The 25,048-nt window shown below is 39.0% G+C and overlaps 1 protein-coding gene across 8 annotated transcripts in view; it reads right to left on the reverse strand.

Moving 5' to 3' along the window:
* ARHGAP12 (Rho GTPase activating protein 12) overlaps nt 1–16,999 on the reverse strand; it is a 159,210-nt gene extending 142,211 nt beyond the window's left edge. For 7 of the 8 annotated variants that reach the window (XM_033106069.1, XM_033106072.1, XM_033106071.1 and 4 more), the window contains exons 1-3: nt 16,829–16,999; nt 2,058–2,096; nt 61–809 (exon numbers count right to left, since the gene is read on the reverse strand). In XM_033106069.1, coding sequence (XP_032961960.1) covers nt 61–738 — 678 coding nt within the window. In that variant the 5' untranslated portion in view covers nt 739–809; nt 2,058–2,096; nt 16,829–16,999. Of the gene's footprint in view, nt 1–60; nt 810–2,057; nt 2,097–16,789 lie in introns of all 8 variants that reach the window. The other variant, XM_033106066.1, reaches the window with a different exon arrangement.
* Between the last annotated feature and the right edge of the window lie 8,049 nt (nt 17,000–25,048).

Consider the following 25,048-nt stretch of genomic DNA (forward strand, 5'->3'; position numbering starts at 1 on the left):
TAAAATCTATAGTATCTTTCTTAAGGTCCAAATGTTTCATTGGTCCACTTTTAATCTTACCCTTATCTGTTCGGTGGAGCTGCTGCTAAGTTCATCACCAGACTCAGAATCCTGATGTATCCTTTCCGAGCCTTCTCCTGCTGAATCACAGGACTGTTCCTGGGAGAAGCTAGTTTTCTCTATGTCCAAGAACTCAGGACCGGGAAAGTGACCAAATAAGCGCGTCCTATTTTGGCCGGAAACTTTAGGAGAATGTGAGTCACTGTTAAACTTGCCATTATTATGGGTCAGGTCCAGGCTTAGGTTGAGAGTCTGACCTGGATTATAATTGGGTCCAAAATTCTGATTGGCATCACGAATAAGACCTGTTCCTTGAACAGACGACGATGGCTTTCCGAAACTTGAAAGCTCAGGCAATTTGTTCACATTTTCTGCTGATCTCTGGAGATGCAGACTCTGCATCATTTTCACAGAATTATTTGGCGGTCCAGCCGCCTGTTTAACAGGCGGCATCAGAGCTTTGCGGGAGACTTCCTTAACATACTGGGCTGGCACATAAAATGCTTTGGAGTTCTCATCTGGTTTGACTTGCCACCAGTCATCATTGGTCTTTTTCACCAAGATGTATCGTTCTCCTTGTTTGATCACAATCTTTCTGTCCTTTGCTTCATATTCGTAATCATATTCCACTTCAATATACACTTGTCCTGGAACAATCTTGCCACTTCTGTCAGCCATTTTTATTCAATAATATTCACCTCTCAAGAAGGATGGTAAGCCACATTATGGCTTTATGGCTTGTTGGATAGCTATTTTTATTTAAATGGAGAAATAGAATGAAGAAAAAGGTTAACATAGTCTGAATTTTTCATATTTTCACAAGCATCACATAATACAAGCCATCTAAATCTCAAACTCAGAAAATAAACATGTGTCTAATGTTTTGTACTGTCCTACATTAAAAACACTCTCATGACACTGTAATCTACATTTGTCACTCATATGACCAATATCAAAACAGTGACTGGAACAGTAAATACACTAACCAGCCAGACATAAGACTATCAAAAATAAGAGGTGAGAAGAACGTTCCTTCTTTTCATGACCTCAAACCTCCTTCACTTTCTTTGAAGGGCTCACTAATAATAACTAAGTGTGTATCAGGCTCCTCCCAAGGGCCAGCACTGGTCTACGTTCACTGTGTGCCTTATCTAAGATCCCCGCTGTAGTTGGAGCTGACTTTCAATGACCCTGTACCCAAGTCAAGCCCTAATCACTGTGGGATGAACTGTGTTCCTCAAAAAGGTACGTGTAAATCCTAAGCCAGGGCCTGTGAATGTGACCTTATTTGGAATAGGGTCTTTGCAGATGTAACCCATTTAAGATGAAGTTATACTTGATTAGGGCGAGCTCCAAAATCCAATGACTGGTGTCTTTATAAGGAGTGAGATATTTGAAAAGGAGAGGAGGCACAGAGGGAAGAAGCCCAAATGAAGACAGAAGCAGATACTGGAGTGAAGCAGCTACAAGCCAAGAAATGCCAAGGATGTTGGCACCACCGGAAGCTAGAAAGAGGCAAGGCAGGACTGTCCCATAGAGCCCTCAGAGAGAGCACAGCCTTGCTGACACCTTTGCTTTGGACATCTAGCTTCCAAACCTGTGAGACAATAAGTTTTGTTGTTTTAAGGCACCTAGCTTGTGACACCTTGTTACAGCAGCCCTGGGAAACTAGTACACTCAACCCAGCGCTCAAGGGTCGTAAGGCAAACCTGAGTAACTCTGAACACTGGGCACCAAAAACGTTTACCCATGGTCCCATGACAACCTGCCAGTTTTCCTCAGCATCCAAGCACTGGGCGTGATATGCCTGTACGCTCAATATGACGTAACAATCACTCTCCTAAGGACAATACTCTTTGCCATAACAGATAAACCCAGAGTCTAACTAATAAATAAGTTAGTGATATAATTTCAGTAACTAAAATTTACTTTCTAGACAAATTTCTTGAATAACAAATTTAATATAGTAACGTTTCAAAAATAAAAATAAAACTTACCTTCGAAGGGGAAATAAATATCCAGTATTATATTTAAACCTATAAAAAAAAAAAAAAAAACAAAGTTCTGAATTAACTTTAGCCAGGATTGCTTAAATAAAGCTAAGAATACAATGCCGATCCCATTTTAGAAGCCGAACTCTGGAACACAGCACCATTTATCACCGTTCTGTTCAGCACCGCCTCCTACATATGGACAAGCACAGGTATACTCTACCACCGCCCTCTCCTACTTCACTTCCACATTGTTTCAACTTCATTGCTGTCCCTTATTTTAATTCTGACAGAAACAGCTTTTTATACTTCTAATATGAGAAACAACTTTAGTAAAATTGTAAAAATGACAAAACTGTCTCTCCGGTATATGATGCTGAGTGGGTAAAGTGAATGAAAACAGTATTAAAAGTTGTTGGGAGCCCCGCTGTGTTTCCCCACAGGGTACTTACTAATTATAAATAGGGAACTAAACCTTTACGATAGAGGGCTGTCAGTCATGAGCTTAACCCACTGGTCACACGTAGCAACACCAACGTGGGACAGACACCCTGCTGATCTATGCCCCCCCGACGTGATGCCGTAAGACATCACAATGGCACCTATGTTGTACTCTTGTCCCAAAAAATGTTTAAACTTAAGCTAATTATGAGGAAACAAACAAATCCAGAATGTCAGACACTCTATTAGACAACAGACCTGAACTCTTCAAAAAAAAAATGATTTCATGAAAAATGAAAAAGGGATGGGCCGGCCCCGTGGCTCAGGCGGTTGGAGCTCCATGCTCCTAACTCCGAAGGCTGCTGGTTCGATTCCCACATGGGCCAGTGGGCTCTCAACCACAAGGTTGCCGGTTCGATTCCTCAAGTCCCGCAAGAAATGGTGAGCTCCGCCCTCTGCAACTAAGATTGAACACGGCACCTTGAGCTGAGCTGCCTCCTGGATGGCTAGTTGGTTGGAGCGCATCCTCTCAACCACAAGGTTGCCAGTTCAATTCCTCGACTCCCGCAAGGGATGGTGGGCTGCGCCCCCTGCAAATAGCAACGGCAACTGGACCTGGAGCTGAGCTGCGCCCTCCACAAGACTGAAAGGACAACAACTTGACTTGGAAAAAAGTTCTGGAAGTACACACTGTTCCCCAATAAAGTCCCGTTCCCCTTCCCCAATAAAATCTTTAAAAAAAAAAAAATCCAATATTTAAAAAAAAAAGAAGAAAAAAATGAAAAAGGGAGATTCTTCTAGATTAAAAGAGACTACAGACACACAACCAACAAATCCACATGATGTTCCAATAGATACCTACACCTGACCATATCAAAAATCCACTTCCTACCTCTACCCCCCCAGCCCTGGCAAATCTGGATGGTCTTTTCCCCTCAAAGGAAGTGAGAAATTCTGACCTTCCAAATGTTCAGCCTCTACTTTTCATGCCGTATCAGGATCTTAGTCACTATGTGCTTTAATCCTTTTTCCTTATGGAAGTTTTTTGCTACAATGTTTCAAAATTCCACACAAATATTTATCCCTGGGTAGCTTGCTTTTTCCCCCCCAAAAGTAATAAAATAAGAAATATCTGAAGACAGAGAAACAAGTAAGGGAATCTGCAGCAGGTTACAGTAGTTAAACATTAAAATTGGTCAAGTATTTATCCATAGGAATGGAGAAAAGGGAAGTGAAGAATCACAAGTAAACTCTATGATGTCATGCCAGTCAGAGGGGGGCTGCAGGGCGGGGAGCAGCAATGGGTTAAAGGCCAGTCCCCAATCAGCCTCTGTCACAGCCAGGTTTTATGGCTACACCTTCACCATGACTAGACTACCAAGATAAGCACAGAGAAAGATAAAGTAGTCAGTTTCACCACGTTCAACATGAGACATCCAACCTAAAGTTTTAGTTACAGGCAATGAGAATCGGGAAGACAAGAAAGAGAAGTAATCAAAAGACATCCATACAGAAAAGGTAGGTAGCTACCAAGGTAGGTGACATAAGCAAGAGTGGCACAGTGGGATAAGAGAACAGGAGGAGCTGCGACAGATTTCTAGGTAATATCGGGGTGGAAGATGGGAGGCCCCAACAAAGACTAATGAAATTATACACTTCTAGAAAGTCACATAGCAGGAATTATGTATTACAATCCAAGGTCCACAAAAAGTTAGATAAAATAAAAATGAAAATAAAAGCCTTATTATACATGATGGAGTCAAAGAAAATTACAATAATTATGGGGTAGCTCTAAAAGCTTACATCTAAGTGAAAATTTTCTGCAACTGGCTGAATAACTTATGTTGCTTATTTTTATTCAAAAACATAAGCTGTATTAAAACAAATGTTTATAATTTTAATTTTGGCTTGTTTGTTTCTTCCTCTATTCCCCAAACTCGTGGATTCTTCTCTGCAGGTTAGCTTGCGCACTGTTCATCCTGGTAATCTATCCTCTCAAGCATTTTGGTTAGATTCTTACTCATTCAACTACAATACTCACTGAGTACAACACTCCCCTAACTGAAATATATTCTATACTTATCACCACACTCCTGCATTCATCACATACACACCCTTAGAACTACTAAGTACCCAACCACGAATATATAGAAAGTTTTTGCCCAGTACCAACTACTTTTCTTCACAGTTTCAAAAATATCATATAGGCTTTTCATGACACTTGCCAGTCTTCTTCATGTTTCAGCAAGAACAAACGGAACACATGGACACTCACAGACACACAACTGCTTACATCTTTTATTTCTCGTCCCCCAAGTCAGATTCAGAACTTTCTATCATGTTATTTTAAAATCTAATACCCTCCTCCTTTCTGCCAATTTATCTCATTTTCTGTCCTACCACAAATTACACAGCTCAGCAAATGTTATCTTCCTCCCCCAGGACATCTGCTTTAATCATCTACATCTCTCAGAATGATATCCTTACTAGGTATGTCAAAAAAGTATACTAGTAAACAAAATCTTAAGAGAATTACAGTAAATGTATCCATAATTAATGAATTTACAGTTTAAGTCTAACATACATGATGTGCAACCTATTTAGTATTCTAATACCACAAACAAATGTTAATATAGCCTTGTGCACGTAAATGTTAACCAATTTTAAAATACCACAATTTAAGCACCGATTCTTAATAATGAAGTCCTCCAAGTAGTTTTAAAAGTACTTGTTTAAAGTTAACAATCCTTGAACAGGCCTCTACGAAAGAAATCAATTAAATTTAATGAGCACAACAAAAATGTTAAGAACAATTCCAGCATAAGAAATTATTCCACCAAGTTATTCTGTAAATTGCACACTTTACAAAAAATCACAGGGCACTCAAAGTTTTTTCTTAAGGCATGATCCCTGTTTTCTAAGAATAAAAATATATATAAGACATTTCCTTAGGCCTAAAGAAGCAGAGGAAAGTGTAATGATTAAATTATAAATTATTCTGGCCATAAAGAAATAGCAAAAATAGGAACAGTAGAAAGGATACAGAAAATAATCGGGTAAGTGGAAAGCAGCAAAGAACACAGCCAAGTGTAAACTGCTAAAGGAAACTCAAAACCAAGATTTAAATCTGAAACAAAAATGAGGAACCAACCAAAGAAGTGTTCGGGGAAGCAAGCCTATTTCAATAAAAATGACATCTGCATGAGGTATTTTAGGAATATTTGTGCCACAGTCTTTTTTAGTCAGAAATGGGTGAACATGACTTTTTCTTGGATTGTTACAAGAATGGAGAAAATATTCCAATTTGTAAAGGAAAAAATGTGACCTTGGAATTGGCAATGAATTTTTGGATTCACCTACCAAATGCATGATTCATGAAAGGAAATAAAGTAGAACTTTATTAAAATGTAAAACTTCTGCTCTGTGAAAGCCACTGCTAAAAGTATGAAAACACAAACCACAAACAAGGAGAAAATATTTGCAAAACACATCTGATGAAGGACTTGTATCCAAAACATACAAAGAACTCTTAAAACTCAACAAAATGAAATAAATTTTTTACATGGAAAAAGGATCTGAGAAGACACATCATGAAAGAAAATACGGCAAATAAGCACATGAAAAAATTTTCAACATCATGTCATTAGGGAATTGCAAATTAAAACGAGATACCACTGTCCATCTATTAAAACGGCTAAAATACAAAAGCTGCCAAAACCAAATGCTGGTAAGAATGTAGAGCAACAGGAATACATCGCTATAGGAACGTAAAATGGAGCAGCCACTTTGGAAGACAGTTTACCTAGCAGTTTTTTACAAAGCAACATGGTCTTACCACACGATCTAGCAATCACACTCCTAGGTATTTATCCAAATGAGCTGAAAACTTATTTCCACAAAAAGTCCTGCAGCAAATGTTTACAGGAGCTTTATTTGTAACTGCCAAAAACTGAAAGCAACCAAAATACCCTATAATAGGAGAAAGAATAAACTGTTAGGCATAATACAATAGAATATTCAGTGATAAAAAAGAAATGGGCTATCAAGCAAAGAAAAGATAGAAATAAAGCTTAGAAATATTTTGCTAAGTGAAAAAAGTCAGTCTGAAAAAGCCACGTACTGACTGATATCAATTATATGGCATTCTGGGAAGTCAAAACCATACAGAGAGTGATTGCTAGGGAAGGAAGGGAGGGTTCCATTGAAGCACCGGGGATTCTTTCCGGTCAATAAAACAATTGTGTATGATACTGTATAATAGTAGATGTATCACATCATGTACTTATCACAACCCAGTAATCTTTACAACACAAAATATGAACTTGAATGTCTGCAAATTTTAAAAGATGAGTTAGGAATCCCATCATGGAAATCAGATGTGACAGGACAGTCGAACAGGTTTACGAATATATGGAACAACGTCACTGAGGGGTGGAGAGTAGATGCTGATCTAACTAATTTTGGAAATAAGTGGGTCTATAAGAATATAGACAAAGTAACTACATATAAGTACTGTGTTCTAGTAAATGAAAACGTTCCCCATAGGAGTGCGAGTTAAAATTTTTGATACTCCTATACATATATTCTGGAATTGAAGAATTAAGTAAATGGAATGTGGTGGTGGGAGACAGGTTTCTCAATGTCGGAGTGGAAATTTATAGATAAGCAAGGGGAAAGGTTCTACTGATCTATGTGATAACAGATTAGACTTGGAGACATCAGTATGAACTCAATGAACTCATTTTTAGCTTACGACAGATACAGGTGATTACATTTAAAAAATTACAGGTATGTGTCTACACGCTGCTTAGTACACACACATTTCCTTGTAGTCAGTAAAAATGACGCTCTAGCAGCAACAAGCACACCTGCCACCCAGATTTGGTTTCTAATACCATGCTCCAAATAAAAGAACCACGGCTTTTTGGAAAAATGGCTGATTCTAGGACGGGAGTGAAAAATACATAAAACGAGCCTGGAGCATCTTGTAGTGCCATACCGACAGTCCTACCTCCTCCACCTGGATTTTAAGTACTTGATTTAAATGCTTCTTATTATTGGACAATTGTCTTCGTAAACTTTAACTCAAAAGTGATAACACACATATTTGATAGTCAGATCGACATATCTTACATTATGCTGTCCCACATTTAAATAATTTAAATAAACTCATTTTTTTCTTTACTTTTCAACACTGCATTTATGGAGAATCACAGTACCTGTTTTTCTTATGAAAACACAAATTACAATTATTTAAGAGGTACCAGGGTTCTCCATTATCAGTGGTTGTTATATCTTCGAAAGCATTCTAAAAAGATCTCTTATACATGGAGATGCAAATCCTGACCCAGTTAATATGTAACAGAACAAAAAGAAGCCCATTATATTCAAAAAAATTTTGCAAACTCAGTACTTTAGTAAAGAGCCCTCATCAAGCCGTTTCAGACCAAAAAACACTAAAGAGTAAACTGGGTTTTAATCCCTCGAGATCCAGTTGCACACATTAAGAGTTTTAATGTGATGATATAGAATAGCAAGAAGATAGTCTGTGAGGTTAAAAACTCAAAATCAGTAAAAAGTCTGAGGAACAAAAACATGTTTTTTTAAGCAAAAATGTTAACTTCCTTTTCCTTTAATCAAAAGATACCTATACGGACAATAGCTTCGCATGAACCTTTAAAACTACCTTTCTATGATGATCATTCTGCTCCTACACCTTTCAGCTCTTTACTCCCCTCTAAATGCACTCCACTAGATGGATTCTTCCTTCTATACCCAACACCTCAACCCCGTATTTTAACTTAAGAACTTTCTAAAATAAAACTTAATAAGAACTTTCTAGAAAAAGGAAATTAACTTTTTTTTTTTACAGTTCATATAATTTTGAGCTTGCTTCTGTGGCATTTCATCGACCCCACCCCGCTTGTAACAATAACTTGGTTTTCCTTTGGGGGAGCACCCATGTCCACTCTCAGTCCATGTTGTTATACAAGTTGTTGCATATTAATAAGAAAATCATAACCTTGGTCTTTATAGTTTAATAGGATTTCTAATCCTCTAATAATTTAGAATAAAAACTTCATTTGCTTCACAATGGCACAACTCTATGGGTTACTCAGGCATAACCCCCCAAAACCCATTCACATGTTCCTCCGAAACTATACATATTACTCTCTTAAAATCTTTGACATGACTACTTACATTCAACCACTTTCAAATGTTTACAAAGTCCCATGCTTTAAAAAAAGACATAAACCACAAAACAAAGGCAAATACATCTACAAGTGTAGAGACTATTAAGGTCTGGCTGTTGCAAAGCAATAGTAACACATCAATAACTCACTTAATAAAAGAAGTATTTTTATAATGCTTAAATTATGCCAGTCTACTTAAATTAGCATTGTGATAAGAAGTGTCATTATAGGCAAAGGACTTGATTTGAATACACATTCCTCCAAAGATGTACAAATGGTCAACAAGCACGTGAAACGACGCTCACAATCACTAACAATTAGGGAAACGCAAATCAAAACCACAATGAGAAACCACTTCATACCATTAAGATGCCTATTGTAAAACCACAACAGAAAAACAGAAATAACAAGTGTTGGCGAGAATGTGGAAAAACTGGAATTCTTGTGCATGCTGGTGGGAATGTAAAACAGTGTAGCCACTGGGGAAAACAGTATGAAATGTTTTCAAAACATTAAAAATAAAATTGCCATATGATCCAGCAATTCCATCTCTGGATATACATCCAAAAGAACTGAAAGCAGAGACTGGAACAGATATATGTACAGCCATGCTCATAGCAGCATTATTCACAATAGTCAAAAAGATGGAAGCAAATTGAATGTCCATAGGTGGATAAATGGCTAAGAAGAACGTGGTATATACATATGATAAAATATTATGTGGTATATATTACCACAATAAAGAATCACTGGAGAATACCATTTAAATCATCTTATACCTATCTATCCTAAAGTCACTAAAATCCTCACCTAGCTTTTACAGATCTTCCTTTAAAGTAAACATTAAAAGACAAACATTCAAACTTTTGGAAAACTGAAAAGTAGCACTTATGGTGCATACAAATGATGAATTACCAATCTCTCAGAGCTTTCTGTTCTCTACTGGAAAAAAAAACACTCCATGAGTCTTAACTTTTATTCAAGTTTAAATTATTTTACCAAACACTAAAAACCCAATAATGCAAATTAAAACCAAAACAAGATATCACTACAAGCCAATGACAATATAGCTATTTTAAAAAAAATTTTTTTTGAAAGACAATATAAAGTGCTGCCAAGGATATCCACAGCTGGAACACTCAAACAGTGCCAGTGAGAATGCGAAATGGTACGGCCAGCTCAGTGGCTTCTTATAAAGACATTGCCATAGACTATATTCTGGGCCATGAAACAAATCTCAATAAATTTAAAAGGACTGAAATTATACAAAGTGTTTTCTCTGACAATGAAATTATAAATCAGTAAAAAGATATCTTAAAACCCCCAAATTTGATGCTGGAAATCTAAACTACACATTTCTAAACTCAGAGGTCAAAGCAGAAATCAAACAGGAAATTTGAACGGAATGAAAATGAAAACATGACATTTCCAAATGTGTAGGATGCAGCTAACGTAGTGCTTAGAGAAAATGTATAGCACTAAATTCCCATGTTAGAAAAGAAAAAAGGTCTCAAATGACATACGCCTCCACTATAAGAAACTAAATAAAAAAGAGCAAATCAAACCGAAAGCAAGCAGAAAAAGGGACATGATAAAGATCAGAGAAGAAATCAATAAAAGAGAAAACAGTAAGATGTTAGAGGAAACCCAAAAAAAAACCAGAAGCTGGTTCTTTGAGATCACTAATACTGGTAATCCTCTAGCCAAACTGATCAAAAAGAGAAAAAGCACAAATAACCAATATCAGGAATAAGACAAGGGATGTAACTATAGATCCTTAAAGATATGAAAAGGAAGATAATATGAACTTTATGCCAATAAATTCAACAACTTAGATGAACTGGACCAATTTCTTTTTATTTATCTCTAACTTATTTATTGTTTTAGCAAGTGATAAGTCTGAGAGGTGCATTACTTCATCATGAGATTTGGCACTGCGGGTGGTTAAGGATGAGGTTTGCTTCACTAAGGAAGTTTTCTGATGTTTACGAGAGCTCTGTTTAGTTGAAGAACATGGTTGAAAAATCCTTTAAGCCGAATGCAAGGTCAGGTAGCAAGTGCTTCTGACCAAATGGAGTCAAGACGAACTGAATTTACTCTTTCACCTGCGCTAGGGTGGAGGGGCGGCAACTCGAGAGGCGCCAGAGACACACGGGAAAGACTGAGCCCCGTGGCCCCAGGGTGAGGGCTGCAGGGACAGCCGCCACCATTCCTTGGGGAGCCTGCCCCACGCACAGCCTCGAACTGGACAAATTTATTGAAAGACAAATTACCAAAGCTTAAGAAGAAACTGTCTTTAAAATAAATTGAATCTGTCTTTTAAAATCTTCCCACAAAGAAAACTCCTGACCCAGACGGCTTCACTGTTGATTTTACCAAAAATGTAAGGAAGGTAATATTTACAAATTCTATACAAACCTCTTAAAAAGAACTGAAACAGAGAGAAAACAATCCAACTCATTCTATGAGATCAGCATTATCATACCAAAACCAAAGACATTATAAGAAAAACTACAGATCAATATTCCTCATGAACACAGACACAAACATATCTCCAACAAAGAACTCATTTCTAGAATATATAAAGAACTGTACAAGTCAATAAGAAGACAAATAACGCAATAAAAATGGGCAAAATATATAAACAGATACTTATCCAGAAAAGATGGACAGACGGTAAATAAGACCACGAAAAGATGCTCAACATCTTTAGTCATTAGGAAAATGCAAATGAAAACCATAACGAAATAACACTACACATCCACTGGAAGGCTTAAAATTTAAGACTGACCATGCCAGTGATTTTGAGAATGTGAAACAACTAGAACTCTCACACACTGCTAGTGGAGGCATAAAATGGCAAGACCACTTTAGAAAAAATTTGGCAGGTTCTTAAAAATTTTAATATATACCTATGAGCTGACCCAGGGATTCTACTCCTTGGTGTTTACCCAAAAGAAATGAAAGCACATGACACCACAAAGCGTATGTGAACGCTCACAGCAGCTTTTTTTTTTTTTAATTTTTTTGTAATAGCCCCAAACTGGAAACAGGTGAGTGGATAAACTAATTGTGGTATATCTACACAAAGGGACCTATCACTCACCAATAAAACGAAGCAAACTACTGATACATAAGAAACTGGATGAATCTCAAAATAATTTTGCTGAGTGAAAAAACATCCAGACAAGAAAGAGTGCTTACTATAATGATTCCATCTGCATAAAATTCTAGAAAATACAAAATAATTTATAGTGGCAGAAAGATCAAAAGTCACCAGGGAACAAGGGCAATGAAATACAAAGGGGCTCAAGAAAAATTTTCTTTTTGGGGGTAGGTGATAAATATAGTTCATTATCTTGATAATGGTGATAAGTGGTACATACTTCTCAGGTATATACATGTGAAAACTCATCAAATTGCACCCTTAAATATGTGCACTTTATTATACAGCAATTGTACCTCAATCAAGCTGTTAAACAAAATCCTAACAACGCAAATAAAACTTCCCAGATACCACTATCCCCCTACTAGAATGGCTTTAAACATGTATATTTGTATTTGGTAAGGCTACCGCCAACTGGAATTCTCACCCATTGCTGGTGGGAATGTAGAATGGTACACCCACTTTGGCAGCTTCTTATTAAGGTAAATACACATTTATCATCTGATCTAGCAATTCCTCTTCTACCCAAGAGAAATTAAAAAACGTAAGTCTATGGAAAGGCCTTACATGAACATTCATAACAGCTTTATTCGTAAGAACGAGAAATTGGAAACATCCCAAAGTCCTATAACCTGGTGAATGCCTAAACAAATTGTGATACAACCATCTGTAAAACAGGTAACAATACAAATCCCAAAAGATCCTTATGAGAATGGAAAAAGAAAATGTGAGAAAGCACTTAGTAAACTATAAAGCACTATAGCGAGCATCACACTAAACACTGCTAACTCGAGGAAGCAAAGCTGTGATAGGAAAGTCCTCACAAATCATACAGTATGCAGCCTTCTGTCTGGCTTGTTTCACTTAGAATAATGCTTCTGAGGCTCATCCATGTTGATGTATGTATCTGTACTTCATTTCTCTTTACTGCAGAGTGTCAGTGTATTTTAGTGTATATTATACCTCAATAAAACTGACTTTTTAAACAAACCACTAATATATAGCAAAATACAGGTAATTTTCAGCAAATTTTTAAAGATCTTCCTCTAACTTCAAAATCTATTCTAAATTTTCCTGTAGTAAAGGGAACGAGCACAGATGTCCGGCCTGAAATTTAAATCTAGGATTTGCCTTTTATCAGCTCTCAAACCCTGAGCACCTTAACTTATTTGAAAAACAAAGGAAACAATACAAACCTCAAAAGATCCTTGTGAGAATGAAAAGAGAAAAAGTACTTTAGAAACAGCAAGGAATGATACTGAGTATCCACAGCAATCACTGCTCACTCAAAGAAGCGAAAGTTGTGAGTAGAATAATACTCCCAAGTGAACTGATAGCTTATGAAAGGAGTCCCTCCTCAAACATCCTCGTCTCCGCCTCTCGCCAGCTATGAGACCTAAGACAAGTCGCTGAACCTCTCTCTGAGCCTCAGTGTTTTCCACTTGTGAAACGGGGCTTATTAATAGGACATATGACATACTAGGAGAATTAAGAGTAAATATGTGTAGAGCACGTGGTATAATGCCTGGCACATGGTAAGGGCTTTATAAGTTTTAGCTTATTACAAAAATACTATTATTAATCTACCAGACCTACTACCAGCCTCCATCCTGCCCGGCCTGGCTAGCTGCAATAGTGTAGGTCATATTAGTGATCTAAATCACTGCTTCTCAAATGTCGAGGTAACAATGGAATCACCTGGAGAACTGCTTTAAAATAGAAACAAAAGACTTTATTTTAGGCGAGTTTTAAATTTACAGAATTTTTGCGAAATAGTGCAGAGTGTACTATCCCATATACCCTGCCCATAACTTTCCCTACTATTAACATCTTACATTGGGACTGTATATTTGTCATAGTCAATGAACCAATACTGATAATAATATCAATACTTTATTCAGATTTCCTTAGTTTTTCCCTAATGCCCTTTTTCTGTTCTAGGATCCCATTCAGAACACCACATATACATTTTGGAGTCATAGCCTGTAGCTTTTAAAACAAAATTTACTGAAATTCCAGACATTCTAATTAGAGGAAGTATGAGGGAGCGCCCAAAAACTTACAGTTCTAACGAATTCCCAAAGGTCACTGATGGGGCTAATCTAAAAATCTACTTCAAATAGCACTGCTCTAGATTCTAGGCTGCAGACATGTGCTGTTCAATACAGTAGCCACTAGCCAAACGGGGCTATTGGGTGTCTGATATGTGGCTAATCCAAACTGAGATGTGCTGAGAAGTACACATGGGATTTCCAAGACTTAGTCTGACAAAAAGAATGTAAAATATCTCATTAACAATTTCATATTGATTGCATGATAAAACGATAAAATTTATTTACCTCACTTGGGGGGTTTCTTTTTTCACTTTTTTACTTTTATCACGTAGGTACTTACAACTCGGAAATTACACAGGTGACTAGCATTTATTTCTATTGGAGAGCAGCGCTCTGTGTTCTGGGCTGAAGAGCAGCACCAGTATCACCTGGGGGCTTGTTAGTGTTTGGGTGATTCCCATGCAGGGGAGGGGCCCTTAGAGATGTCAGCATTTAGCAGTTCAGTTCAAATAAAAAACTAATCAACCGCAAACTGAAACTGCAGGATACTTACTAAGCCAATAAAGTCGATAAAGCAGAAAAATGGCTGAATCACAGCAAAGCCATCCACAAATGAGGATGTTGCAAAATTAGACTAGTTAACGATCAAAGAAAAGAAAAACCACAGATAATGGCCCAATGGATTCCTCAAAAGAGCATGATTTGAAAAGCATGATTTCAAGTACAATGACGCTATGGGATACCATCATACCTTTTCACATCTGATTCACTCTACAAAATAGTGCATATCTGCAATTTTTGCAACGTATAACTGTTTAAAAAGTTTAATTCACTTTTCTCTCCCACTATTTATTATAAAATTATAATGCCTCTTTTAGGCAGATTTACCTTAAGCTGCTTTTTCCTAGTACCAATTTTCTCAGCAAAATATTAATGCTACCTATCATTTAATAATTTTACACATCACTGTATTCATTATTTTATTTTAGTCAACTTAAGATTTTTATTACCCTTTTATTCTTGGAATTATCAACTGCATAACTTAAAGTACTTAAATTTGTAAAGCCCACTTTCCATCCATTTTTTAAAATAAAGCACTAAACAGATACTGTCTAATTAATGAAAGAAAAGCAAAATGATTAACTACAAATCATACGCTATTTTTCTACAGCATTCTCGTACATATGTTCACTTGTGCCTCACAACTGGTGTAGTAAGTAAAAAAATCTATGTTACATAAAATATTGACTATAGATGGACAACTAATACATACAGATGGCATTAAGAATCAGTGACTCAGCAATCTTCTCCAACTCCTATGGTTGATAAAGTACAAGCAGAAATCTATCAACAAAGACTGGGGCGTGCATGCATGCATACTCGTATTCTCTCTCTCTCTCACACACACTCACACTCACACACACAATCTATTATATTACACTTTGTTTATTTTTCCACAGAGAAACACCTCCAGAGCAGTGGAGTTACACGCAACCATGGGTCACACATATACTATGTGCCCTGCCTGGCTGGCTCTTGAGGTTGCATGCATGGCTCAGGGTCAGGTCTTCACTGCCTACTCTTAAGCACAGCTCTGGATTCCCTGATTCCTGCTCTGAACGTTTCCAGGAGCATTTTTAAAACAAAGAGAAAAATGACAACAGCTTGACCAAAAAAGGTACAGAAAGATGACCCATTCTGTTATACACCCTCCTGTAGATTAGGTAAGGAGCAGTGGATGTGGACAAATATATCTCCAGGCCATGTTTCCCAACTTTCAAGTATGAAAGAGCTGTGGCTAGGGGCTAGATACTTTTTAACATCCTTTCACTGCAACATTCAGAGTCTTCTGAGGTCTCACCTCTAGAAATGGGTGGCAGAATCTGAACCAGAACCCCAGTGACTCCTCATGCATTGCTTTCTCCACATTACCTGCCCTTAGCAATATGTGCACAAGTGGTCAATAAAATCTACTTCCATATGTCATAATTACCCATAAACCAATACGAGTGTTAATAGCCTTTACCCATTAACAAACACTTCACTTGGAATGACATTAGAACGTTCATAATGGTATGCTTTAGACATGTTACTTTTTTAGCTTTTGAAAATACATTTAAAACCGCTGCTGCATCCACAAGGAAAACATCACACGCCTCTAAAACTGAGGGCCGGTTCTCTAATGACCCTATGGACATTTCTTCTCAGAGGGTTTGCAGTATCTTAAGATACAACACATATAGGACAACTGATTGTCTTGGAAAACGCAGCACGCTTGTGAAGACATTTTTTTTTTTAATTCAAGGACTTCGAGGAGATTCCTCTCAGAAGAGTTGTAGAGCAGCAAATATCCATTTTGCAGGGGCGGGGCACCTCTAAATACTGCAGAGACGAAAGTACCCAGTTTAAGGTCAACAGTCCCGGAGGCGAGGCCCCAGGTGGGCTCCCTGGGTGGGCGGAGGTTTAAACACCCTAAAGCAGTTAGGGAGAGGGCACACGCAGGGGCAGAAGGCGAGGAAGGAGGGCAGCACCAGCCAGTCTTATACACACACACACACACACACACACACACACCGACACCCTCCTTCCTGGGGGCGGGGCGGGCGCTGCCCTCACACAGGAAGTCAGGAAACCCGGGGGGCAGAGGAGGCACAACTTCAAACCATTTAAAACCCTCCCGCCCACGTCAGCCCCTGCGCTAGCAACAGCCCCCCTTTCCCCCGCGCGCACTCCCGCGCCCCGACCCCTCCGGCGGCGCTCCCAGCCTCACCTCGCGCGCACCTCGGCGCCGATGCGCCTCCCGCACTCGTCTCCCCCAAACTCCGCCGCCCTCAGTGGGCAGAGCCCCGGCCCCGGAACGCCTTTGTGCAGCGCCCCACTAACCTGCCCTCTGTCCGCGGGGACCCGCGCCAGCCACCTTACCGAAGACTCGGAGGCCTCGCGGGAGGCAGCACCCTCTTCACCAGCACGGGGGCTGCGGGAAGCCGCGACGAGCCTGAACGGCGCTCACACGGCGGCGGCCGCGGCCGGCGGGTTCCCGCAGGCTGGTCTCCGCGGGAGGGTAAGTTCCAGGGCACGTCGGAGCGCGCCGGCGCGGGGGCGGGGGCGGGTCACGTGACGGTATGGGGGCGTGGCTCGGATCACTGATGGAGAGGCGGGGCGCGGTTCACGTGATGACCCGATGGCCGAGAAGTGAATCGGCATCTGGGGATCCAGGAGCGAGAGGGGGAAGCCGAGGGAGGGCGATGGAGGGACCGAGGGTCGGACAGGTGCGGGAGCTGTGGACCAATTGGACGTCAGAACTTTGTAAACAAAAAGTGGGGAACACTGGGAAAACGCTCGTGGGGATAACGAGGGAAGGGCGAGCCGGAAACGGACCGAGCGCTGGGGTGGCTGGAAGGGAGCCCAGGGAAAGAGCGAGGCGGTGGGCCCTGCGGCCTCGCGTCCTCGGCCCAGTGGCCTGCTGGGAGTTGCTGCTGGGCGTAGGTCAGTCGTTCACGGGCCCCCGAAGTCCCGGGGAGACTCGGAAAAAGTATCACCTAGGGGATGAAATGGAACTCTGGAGACATTGTGCCCATTACCCGGCCCATGCGGAGCTATCCGTTGCCGGGGCCACCAGAACACAGTCAGGGCTGAAGGAGACCCTGGGGACCCAGGAGCGGCTGCCCCAAAGTCGGGCGACTTCAGAGCAGCATGATTACTCATTCAGCATCCAGCCGTCCACGGGGCTGCTGTGTACAGGCCCCTTGGGGGCCACAGTGTCATTGCCCAAAGTCATCCCATTTTGCAGCGTTTGCAGTCCGGCAACACACAATACAGAAGTCAGAGTCACGGTTTCTCATAGGTTATCCTATGACAGAAGGAGTTCTGAACTGGGAATCTGGGAAGAGACCTGGCTTCTGCCATAGGCTCTTCCCCCTTCTCGGCCTCAGCTATCAAAGGAGCTTGTTGACTGAACTCAAAGGCTCCTTTATCTAGCTGTAAAATTCAATGACAAAAACGTAACTAAGAAGTATTAAGACTTCAGAAATCACTCATTCAGTAACCAATTTTTGATTGTCGCTATTATGGTGCAGGGATGGAATTTTAATAATGGCGGGGCGGGGGGGGGGTAGGGGTGGGGGGAGAGGGAGCCAAGATACAATTGAAGAGCCACTCTCTGGAACTAGCTCTTTCTGTTCTCACCTCATACTTAAAGATGCCTTTGTATCTGGCCTCCATATCACAAGCCGAACTCTCAATTATTCTTTAAAGACTGCAAAGAACCCCGTGGGAAATTGGCAAGACTTTAAGAGCTATAGTTTACCACTTTCTTACAGAATTAAATCTAATGGGGGCGGCGGCTAAAATTTTAAGATATTCTTTCAGTAAGGAAAGATACTCCAAATAAGCCTGAGACCGTACTATCTCTGTCATTGCACACGCTACCAGCCTTTCCTTGACACCAATGGTCGTTTCTGCCTCCCTCAGTTTCTAAGATGTTGCCTTTTCCATGCCCTTGCTCAGTATACTGACTATTGCTGCTATGTGCTTCTGAAACTATTTTTTATAGATCTCTTACTAGAACCAAAACAAGGACAGACTGCAAAAAGGAAACTGTGCCCTGATGGGATGTGCTGACAACCTTATCCTTACCCCCCAAACCTGAATTGGGCACCCTTGTTTTCAGCAAGAGAGAACTAAACAGTTTGCATATACTTGCTGATCTGCCTGTAACTCTACTTCCTATTTCACAACCTAATCTCAGACGATACCACAATGCCCACAGTATGCTGATCACTACCAACAGCAGATGGAGTCAGATAAAAAGAGCTCTCACCCAAGTGTATTGTTTTAAGAGGACCTGATGGAGAGCTGTGAAATCATATGCAACACTGGTTCTAGTTAGTTTTTAGATAACAGTGGTAACATATGCCTGGAGCCTGTGCTCAGGATCTCAATAGTTCATTTTCAGGATGTTGACATTTAACAGGCTTCTTATGAAGTCACACAGACTTCCAGAATGTAGAATTCAAATGTAAGCTCCACAGAGGCAGAGATTTGAGTTTGATGTGTGAGTGTGTGTGTGTGTGTGTGTGTGTGTGTGTGTGTGTGTAGCGGGGGTGCCAAAAAAATGTATACAAATGGACAAGTTGGTCAACGTTGCTCAAGCAGTAGTTCACCGTAATTAGAAATTCTGGACACTGATGATACTTTGAGCACCTCTTGTAATTGCAGAAGTCAAACTTGACTTGTATTCATCTTTTGTTATCAGTATATATTGAGCATTACAATTTTATTAGGTTGGCACAAAAGTAATTGCGGTTTTTGCAATTATTTTTAACCTTTTAAACCGCAATTACTTTTGCACCAACCTAATAATACAGTTGTCCTTTCTTAAAATGTATATGCATTTTTTGGCACCCTCTGTATATACTTGATTATATATCTCCCAAGTGCCTAAAAGCACTTGGCCTGCAGTAGGTGCACAATAAATTTCTGTCAAATGTATTTCTGAGTGAAAATGTACTCTGTAAATTGCTGAATAAACTTGTCCTGCTTTTCTTCCTAATTCTTTAATAGGTAACCCACTTTTCATTGTGTATTTCTAAATGAAAAACTATAAAATTTATCTGGCACCGCTGCTTTGACTAGGCTATAGAAAAACAGGAATTTGGCAGTATCTATCAAAATTACAAATGCATATGTACTCTGAACATCCAGTTTCACTTCTAGGGATTTATCCCACAGATATATTTCCATACATGAGAAATGATAAGGTATTTCTTATGTTGCTGAAAAATAGCAAATGATTGGGAACAACCTAAATATCCATCAACAGGAACTAGTTGAATATATGTGCTATGTAGCTGTTAACAAAAAAAGACAAAGTTCTTTATGTTCTAATAGTATCTCCAAGATTGTATTTGTAAAATGAAAAAAAAGCAGAAAATGGTGCAGAATAATGTATTGGCTTATATATGCATTAAACTAGGGTAAACTAACAGTTGAAGTATAAGAAATAGGTGGATAAAAGACATAGGAAAGACTTTTCACTGTATTCATGTTTAAATTTTTGATATTCAAACCATGAGAATGATTTACCTCTTCAAAAAGTTAAACAAAATATTTCATTTAAAATTTTTCTGGTATCTTTATTGTTAAAACATTCAAGCTTCATCTATTTTATCAGATAATTCACCTGACTAGAATATCAGGTTAGCCAGTACATGTATCAGGAAAACTTTTTAAAATTTTAGTTATTTTCATTAAGTTCAAGTCTAACAATCTCTATTCCTTACTATAATAATTTAAGATCCAGGTTCTACATTTGAGACTTAGTATACATCATATCAAATGTATGTACGTTTTCAAAAGTACTTTATTTTTCTTGAAATAGAGCCTTACTGAAACAAGTTTTAACAGCTTGGATCCTCTGGTTTAAATAATAACAGTAGAATTTCATGGACCATTTGTTCATCTCTTAAGGTCAAGAAGAATATATTTGGGAAAAAACTCTGAAGGCATGTGTTTCTGTGTATATCCATTCACTCGCCTACTTTGTAATGTCAACTGCCTCCTGTTTCCATGGGTTACACAGATGCCATGGAAATTATTTTGCCTAACATGTTTTATTATTTGATTATATTTATTTGTGGGCTTAATTCCCAGAATCTCAAAGGGAATTATAATCATAGACTAAAATCCCATTCAAATTTACACAACAGCACCTCTCTAAGGATTTTTAAGAGCTTTATTAATGTTTTCTTATTATATCTCACCATTTTCACTATATAAATTTACATGATCAGTTTTTTCACACTGTTTTTAAAGACAGGTGCAGGCATTGGGACTAAAGGACAAATTGCCACCTGGAGCTTTTTTTCAAAATTATATAGCCAGGGGCCAGCCCAGTGGCCCAGGCGGTTAGAGTTCCATGTTCCTAACTCCGAAGGCTGACGGTTTGATTCCCACATGGGCCAGTGGGCTCTCAACCACAAGGTTGCCAGTTCAATTCCTCGAGTCCCGCAAGGGATGGTGGGCTCTGTACCCTGCAACTAAGATTGAACACGGCACCTTGAGCTGAGCTGCCGCTGAGCTCCCAGATGGCTCAGTTGGTTGGAGCGCGTCTTCAACCACAAGGTTGCCGGTTCAATTCCTCAACTCTCTCAAGGGATGGTGGGCTGCACCCCCTGCAACTAGTTGGAGCTGAGCTGTGTCCTCCACAACTAAGATGGAAAGGACAACAACTTGGAAAAAAGTCCTGGAAGTACACACTGTTCCCCAATAAAGTCCTGTTCCCCTTCCGCAATAAAATCTTTTTAAAAAATTATATAGCCAGGGCTGCCTAACACAAGAAAATTAATAATTGGCCTTAAAATTTAGGCTATATAATTAGCCAATCAATAATTCATATATATTTTAATTGATAATTTGTTCTGCTTATACTCTTTAAATTATATATGTATTCATTTCAGTTTTATACATAACTCAGACTTAGATATAGGCACTAAGGAAATGACCCTAAAACTAATAAAATCAGTAATCAATAATTCATTAAGCCTATTTACACTGCCTGAAAAACCTTTAGAATTTGTCACAATTAGGCAGTAGTGCAATATTTCAATGTGAAACACAGGTAAGATAGAAATAATGTATCTTCATGTAAAAATAAAGATACTTGCCTAATTTTGGGAATAAGGCAAGGTTATCTTGGACCACTTCTAATCAACCTTGTCCTGTTGGTTCTAGCAGGTATCTGGCAATAAGTAAATTTGTAGATAAAACTTTATGTAAATGTATGTAATTTTGTACAGTAGATAAAAATCACATTACTAAAATCCGTGATTGGTATATCCCTGTGGGTGGGAGGATTAAATGGAGAAAAGCTCCTTAGCCCAAAACCTGGCATTTGATCCGTGGTCAGTAAATGATAAAGTTGAAGTTCTGTGGAGTTTTTTCAACTCTTAATAAAAGAGTAATTTGTGATAAAGTAGTGGAAGATAGATCTTTACAGATTTATGCAGGTAGAATATGCAAACATACCTCTTAGTTTGGACTCCTCCAGAAGCTGACCTTGAGGCTAGGATTAAAGAGCAAGAAGTTTGTTAGGGAGGTGATGGAAGCACCAGAAATGGGAATGAGGAAATGAAATAGAGAAGAAGGCAATCGATAAAGGATGCTTGCTTAATCAAGCCACTGTGGGCAGTTGGGGATTAATCCCACTAGGGAAATTCTGGGAACAGAGAGAGAATAACATCTCTTCTATTTTCAAATAAAATTGAGCAGCCCTAAGCTCAAATACAAACTTGACTTTGTGGGATTTTCAAAATATATGTGTGCAGGATGGAGCTGGCCGTCAAAATCATATTTTGCTAAAGATGCTGGATGAGTTCTCCAGCTCCACAGTAGCAGGGACCTGTGCCACTTTTAGGTGATCATGTGAAATTTATATTGTTTGCAGTGCATGTACTGCCAATTCACCCATATAATTGTGTATAATATTGGCTGGAGGAATCAATCCTGGAATTTTTCTCTGTTCCATACTTAGGAAGAAACTTGTTTTTGTGTTGTCACAATTATGTTAAAAGTATTAAAATATTAAAGTACACTGTCATCTTTATTGCTACATAAAGTATAACCTTATCATTTCCCAGGAGCAATCCAAATATGATGATATGACTACAAAACTGTAAGTCAGATCAACTATGAATCAGATACCTAGCAATAGAGACTATTCAAATAACTGCAAACCGACAAGAAAAAAAAACTGCAGAGGGAGTTTTTGCTCAAATGGAACAGAGTTCATGCACAAAACTTTTACTCAATCCGAAGTTCTAATGAGTTCTCCATTTGCCTAACAACCATCCCCAAATCCAATTCTCCACCCTTCTCTGTCCCGCTCCCTGCCTTGGAGGCCAACCCCTTGGAATTGCATCAAAACCAGACTCTTGACTATGGCTTTTGGTGGGGAGGCACTGACAGAATACAGGGTAGAAAGAGAGAAAGGTCTGGGTATTTATTCCTCGCCACTCCCTGCCTTGCCAAGATTCTGGGGGAAAGGTAACGGCTCACCTCCACAAATGCATTTCCCTTTAACAGCTGTTCTTTCATGGCCCCCCGCTCTCTCCAAGCTGTGGAACACTGGTCTCATCATCCGCCTACAGGCCTAGGGTGAGAATAGCTCCTGGCTGTACTCATCTCTGAGTGCCCGCCATCCCCTTATTGGTTCCCTTACCCCTGCAAATCGTCCCATCATTAAATTTGCTTCCATTAAATTCATTTAAGTGGACCTTTTCCTGATAGGACCCCTACTGATACATATAGTTGGCTGTTTTCCTAACCAGGAGCAGTTTAGAAATATAACAGGCCTTTGATAATTTTTTCTGCCACTGAAACTAGAAGGATTCCAAGGAACAACTCAGCAAAAGGATAATAACCACATCCAGAGGGCAAGTAAAATGAAAGAAGAGAAACACTACATAAAAAGCAGCAACAAATGGCTCAAGCCCAGTTTTGAAATCATTTAGTAAAGGCATTTCAACAACCCACCAGGATATTCAACTTTTTATGATGTTCATTTTGATGGCTCTAAGTGCTCCTCAGTAGTTGAAGCTTCATGTAATCCTCCTGGACAATATTGTAAACCTCCTTAATGTGAGATTTTTAAATAAAAATAGAGGTTCACTGGGAAACTCTGCTGCTGCCTCTGAACTCTCACTGATGTTTCTAATCATTGGAATGGAGGGAGGAGATGGACAAAACATCTTCCGACCAGATATGAGCCCTCCATAGGCAGATTCTTACATGTCATACATAGGTTGCATCAACACTGGCACATGTGAAACTAGCCGTTACCACAAGGTGCTGACTAATGCTTGAGGTATTCAGATTTGTTTTCTCAAATTTGAATTTCCATAACTTTAAGAAAATTGATTAAACTTTTCGTTGTTATTTCTACTTTCACATTCTCATTTTAATCCCTAAAAATTCAATAAGCAACATCACACGTCAATCACCAGTAGAAGGGATACATTTTAAGTAAAGGGATGTGTTGTATCTTAATATGGCAATCTATCTAGTTAAGAAAAGGACAGTACCAATTCTTTAGATCTTTAGATCAACTTTGCATAGTTATTGAAGAACTTCAAGGATTATAAAATTATTGGGTTGTGGAGGGGGAAAAAAATGCAACTTTCAGGAAACACTGTACTACAGTTGTTAACATTATCGTGATAACATTTAAGTGGTTATCATGGCAACCATAACGTAATTCTTCTTTAGTGTCTTGGAACACCCAGGTACTCCAGGAAGCAGAGGATGATTCAGCAGGCAGCATGCTCCTGTCTTGTGAGTCAGGAAAATACCAACGCTGTCACTCATCATTGTAGAGGCAGCGTTCCAGGAGATATAAAATGCAGCCACTATGTTATCTGTGGCAATTTCCACAGGAGCAAAGTGTTGGCTTCATTAAATGTTCCCGTAAAGTCTATTTTTATTGGTTTGGCGACAAATTTTCATTTTGTGCTATTGTGTAGCCTGTATTTCTCTTCTTTTTGTCTTTGAGGCTATTTACAACATATTCTTCACTTTCACGTTTCGGGTCCAAAGTCAATGAGAAAGTAAAACAGTTCTTTTTGCAGCCTTACCAGTTTTTTTTGAAAGCGAGAGAAGAGATTGAAATGAATGGCTAAAACTAGATAGTTTTTGTCTTCATTTCCTGGTATATAACATTACACAGAATCTAAAATTGTCAGGACTAACAAATTCAAATCCAGAGTTGTGGTTAAGCTCCTCTACTTTGCGTATTCTGTAAAATCTGTGAAAAGAGTGAACTATCTAATGAATCTGAAACATGGAGTACCCACAGTGTGCTAAGTTCAAAGATTTATTTTAATAAGAGGAATAAAAATAGGCAAATAATACAGCTACTTTTAAAACGCACCAGGAAAGTTCTTGCCATGTAGAACTTTCTTACCATTTGTTTTTCTGTTTGATTAACTTTTTTACTATTTCGTGTGTGTGTGTGGTTAAAAAAACTTTGGGGGAAAGAAGAAAAACCCTCTCCCCTTGATTTGACAGTTAGTCTCAGTTCTCCACTAAGTGTGCAACTTCCTGAGCACCACTTATTATTACGTGTCTGAACTCTGATCGTTTGAAAGT

Source organism: Rhinolophus ferrumequinum, chromosome 5, assembly GCF_004115265.2.
Source record: "Rhinolophus ferrumequinum isolate MPI-CBG mRhiFer1 chromosome 5, mRhiFer1_v1.p, whole genome shotgun sequence".
Lineage (NCBI taxonomy): Eukaryota > Metazoa > Chordata > Mammalia > Chiroptera > Rhinolophidae > Rhinolophus > Rhinolophus ferrumequinum.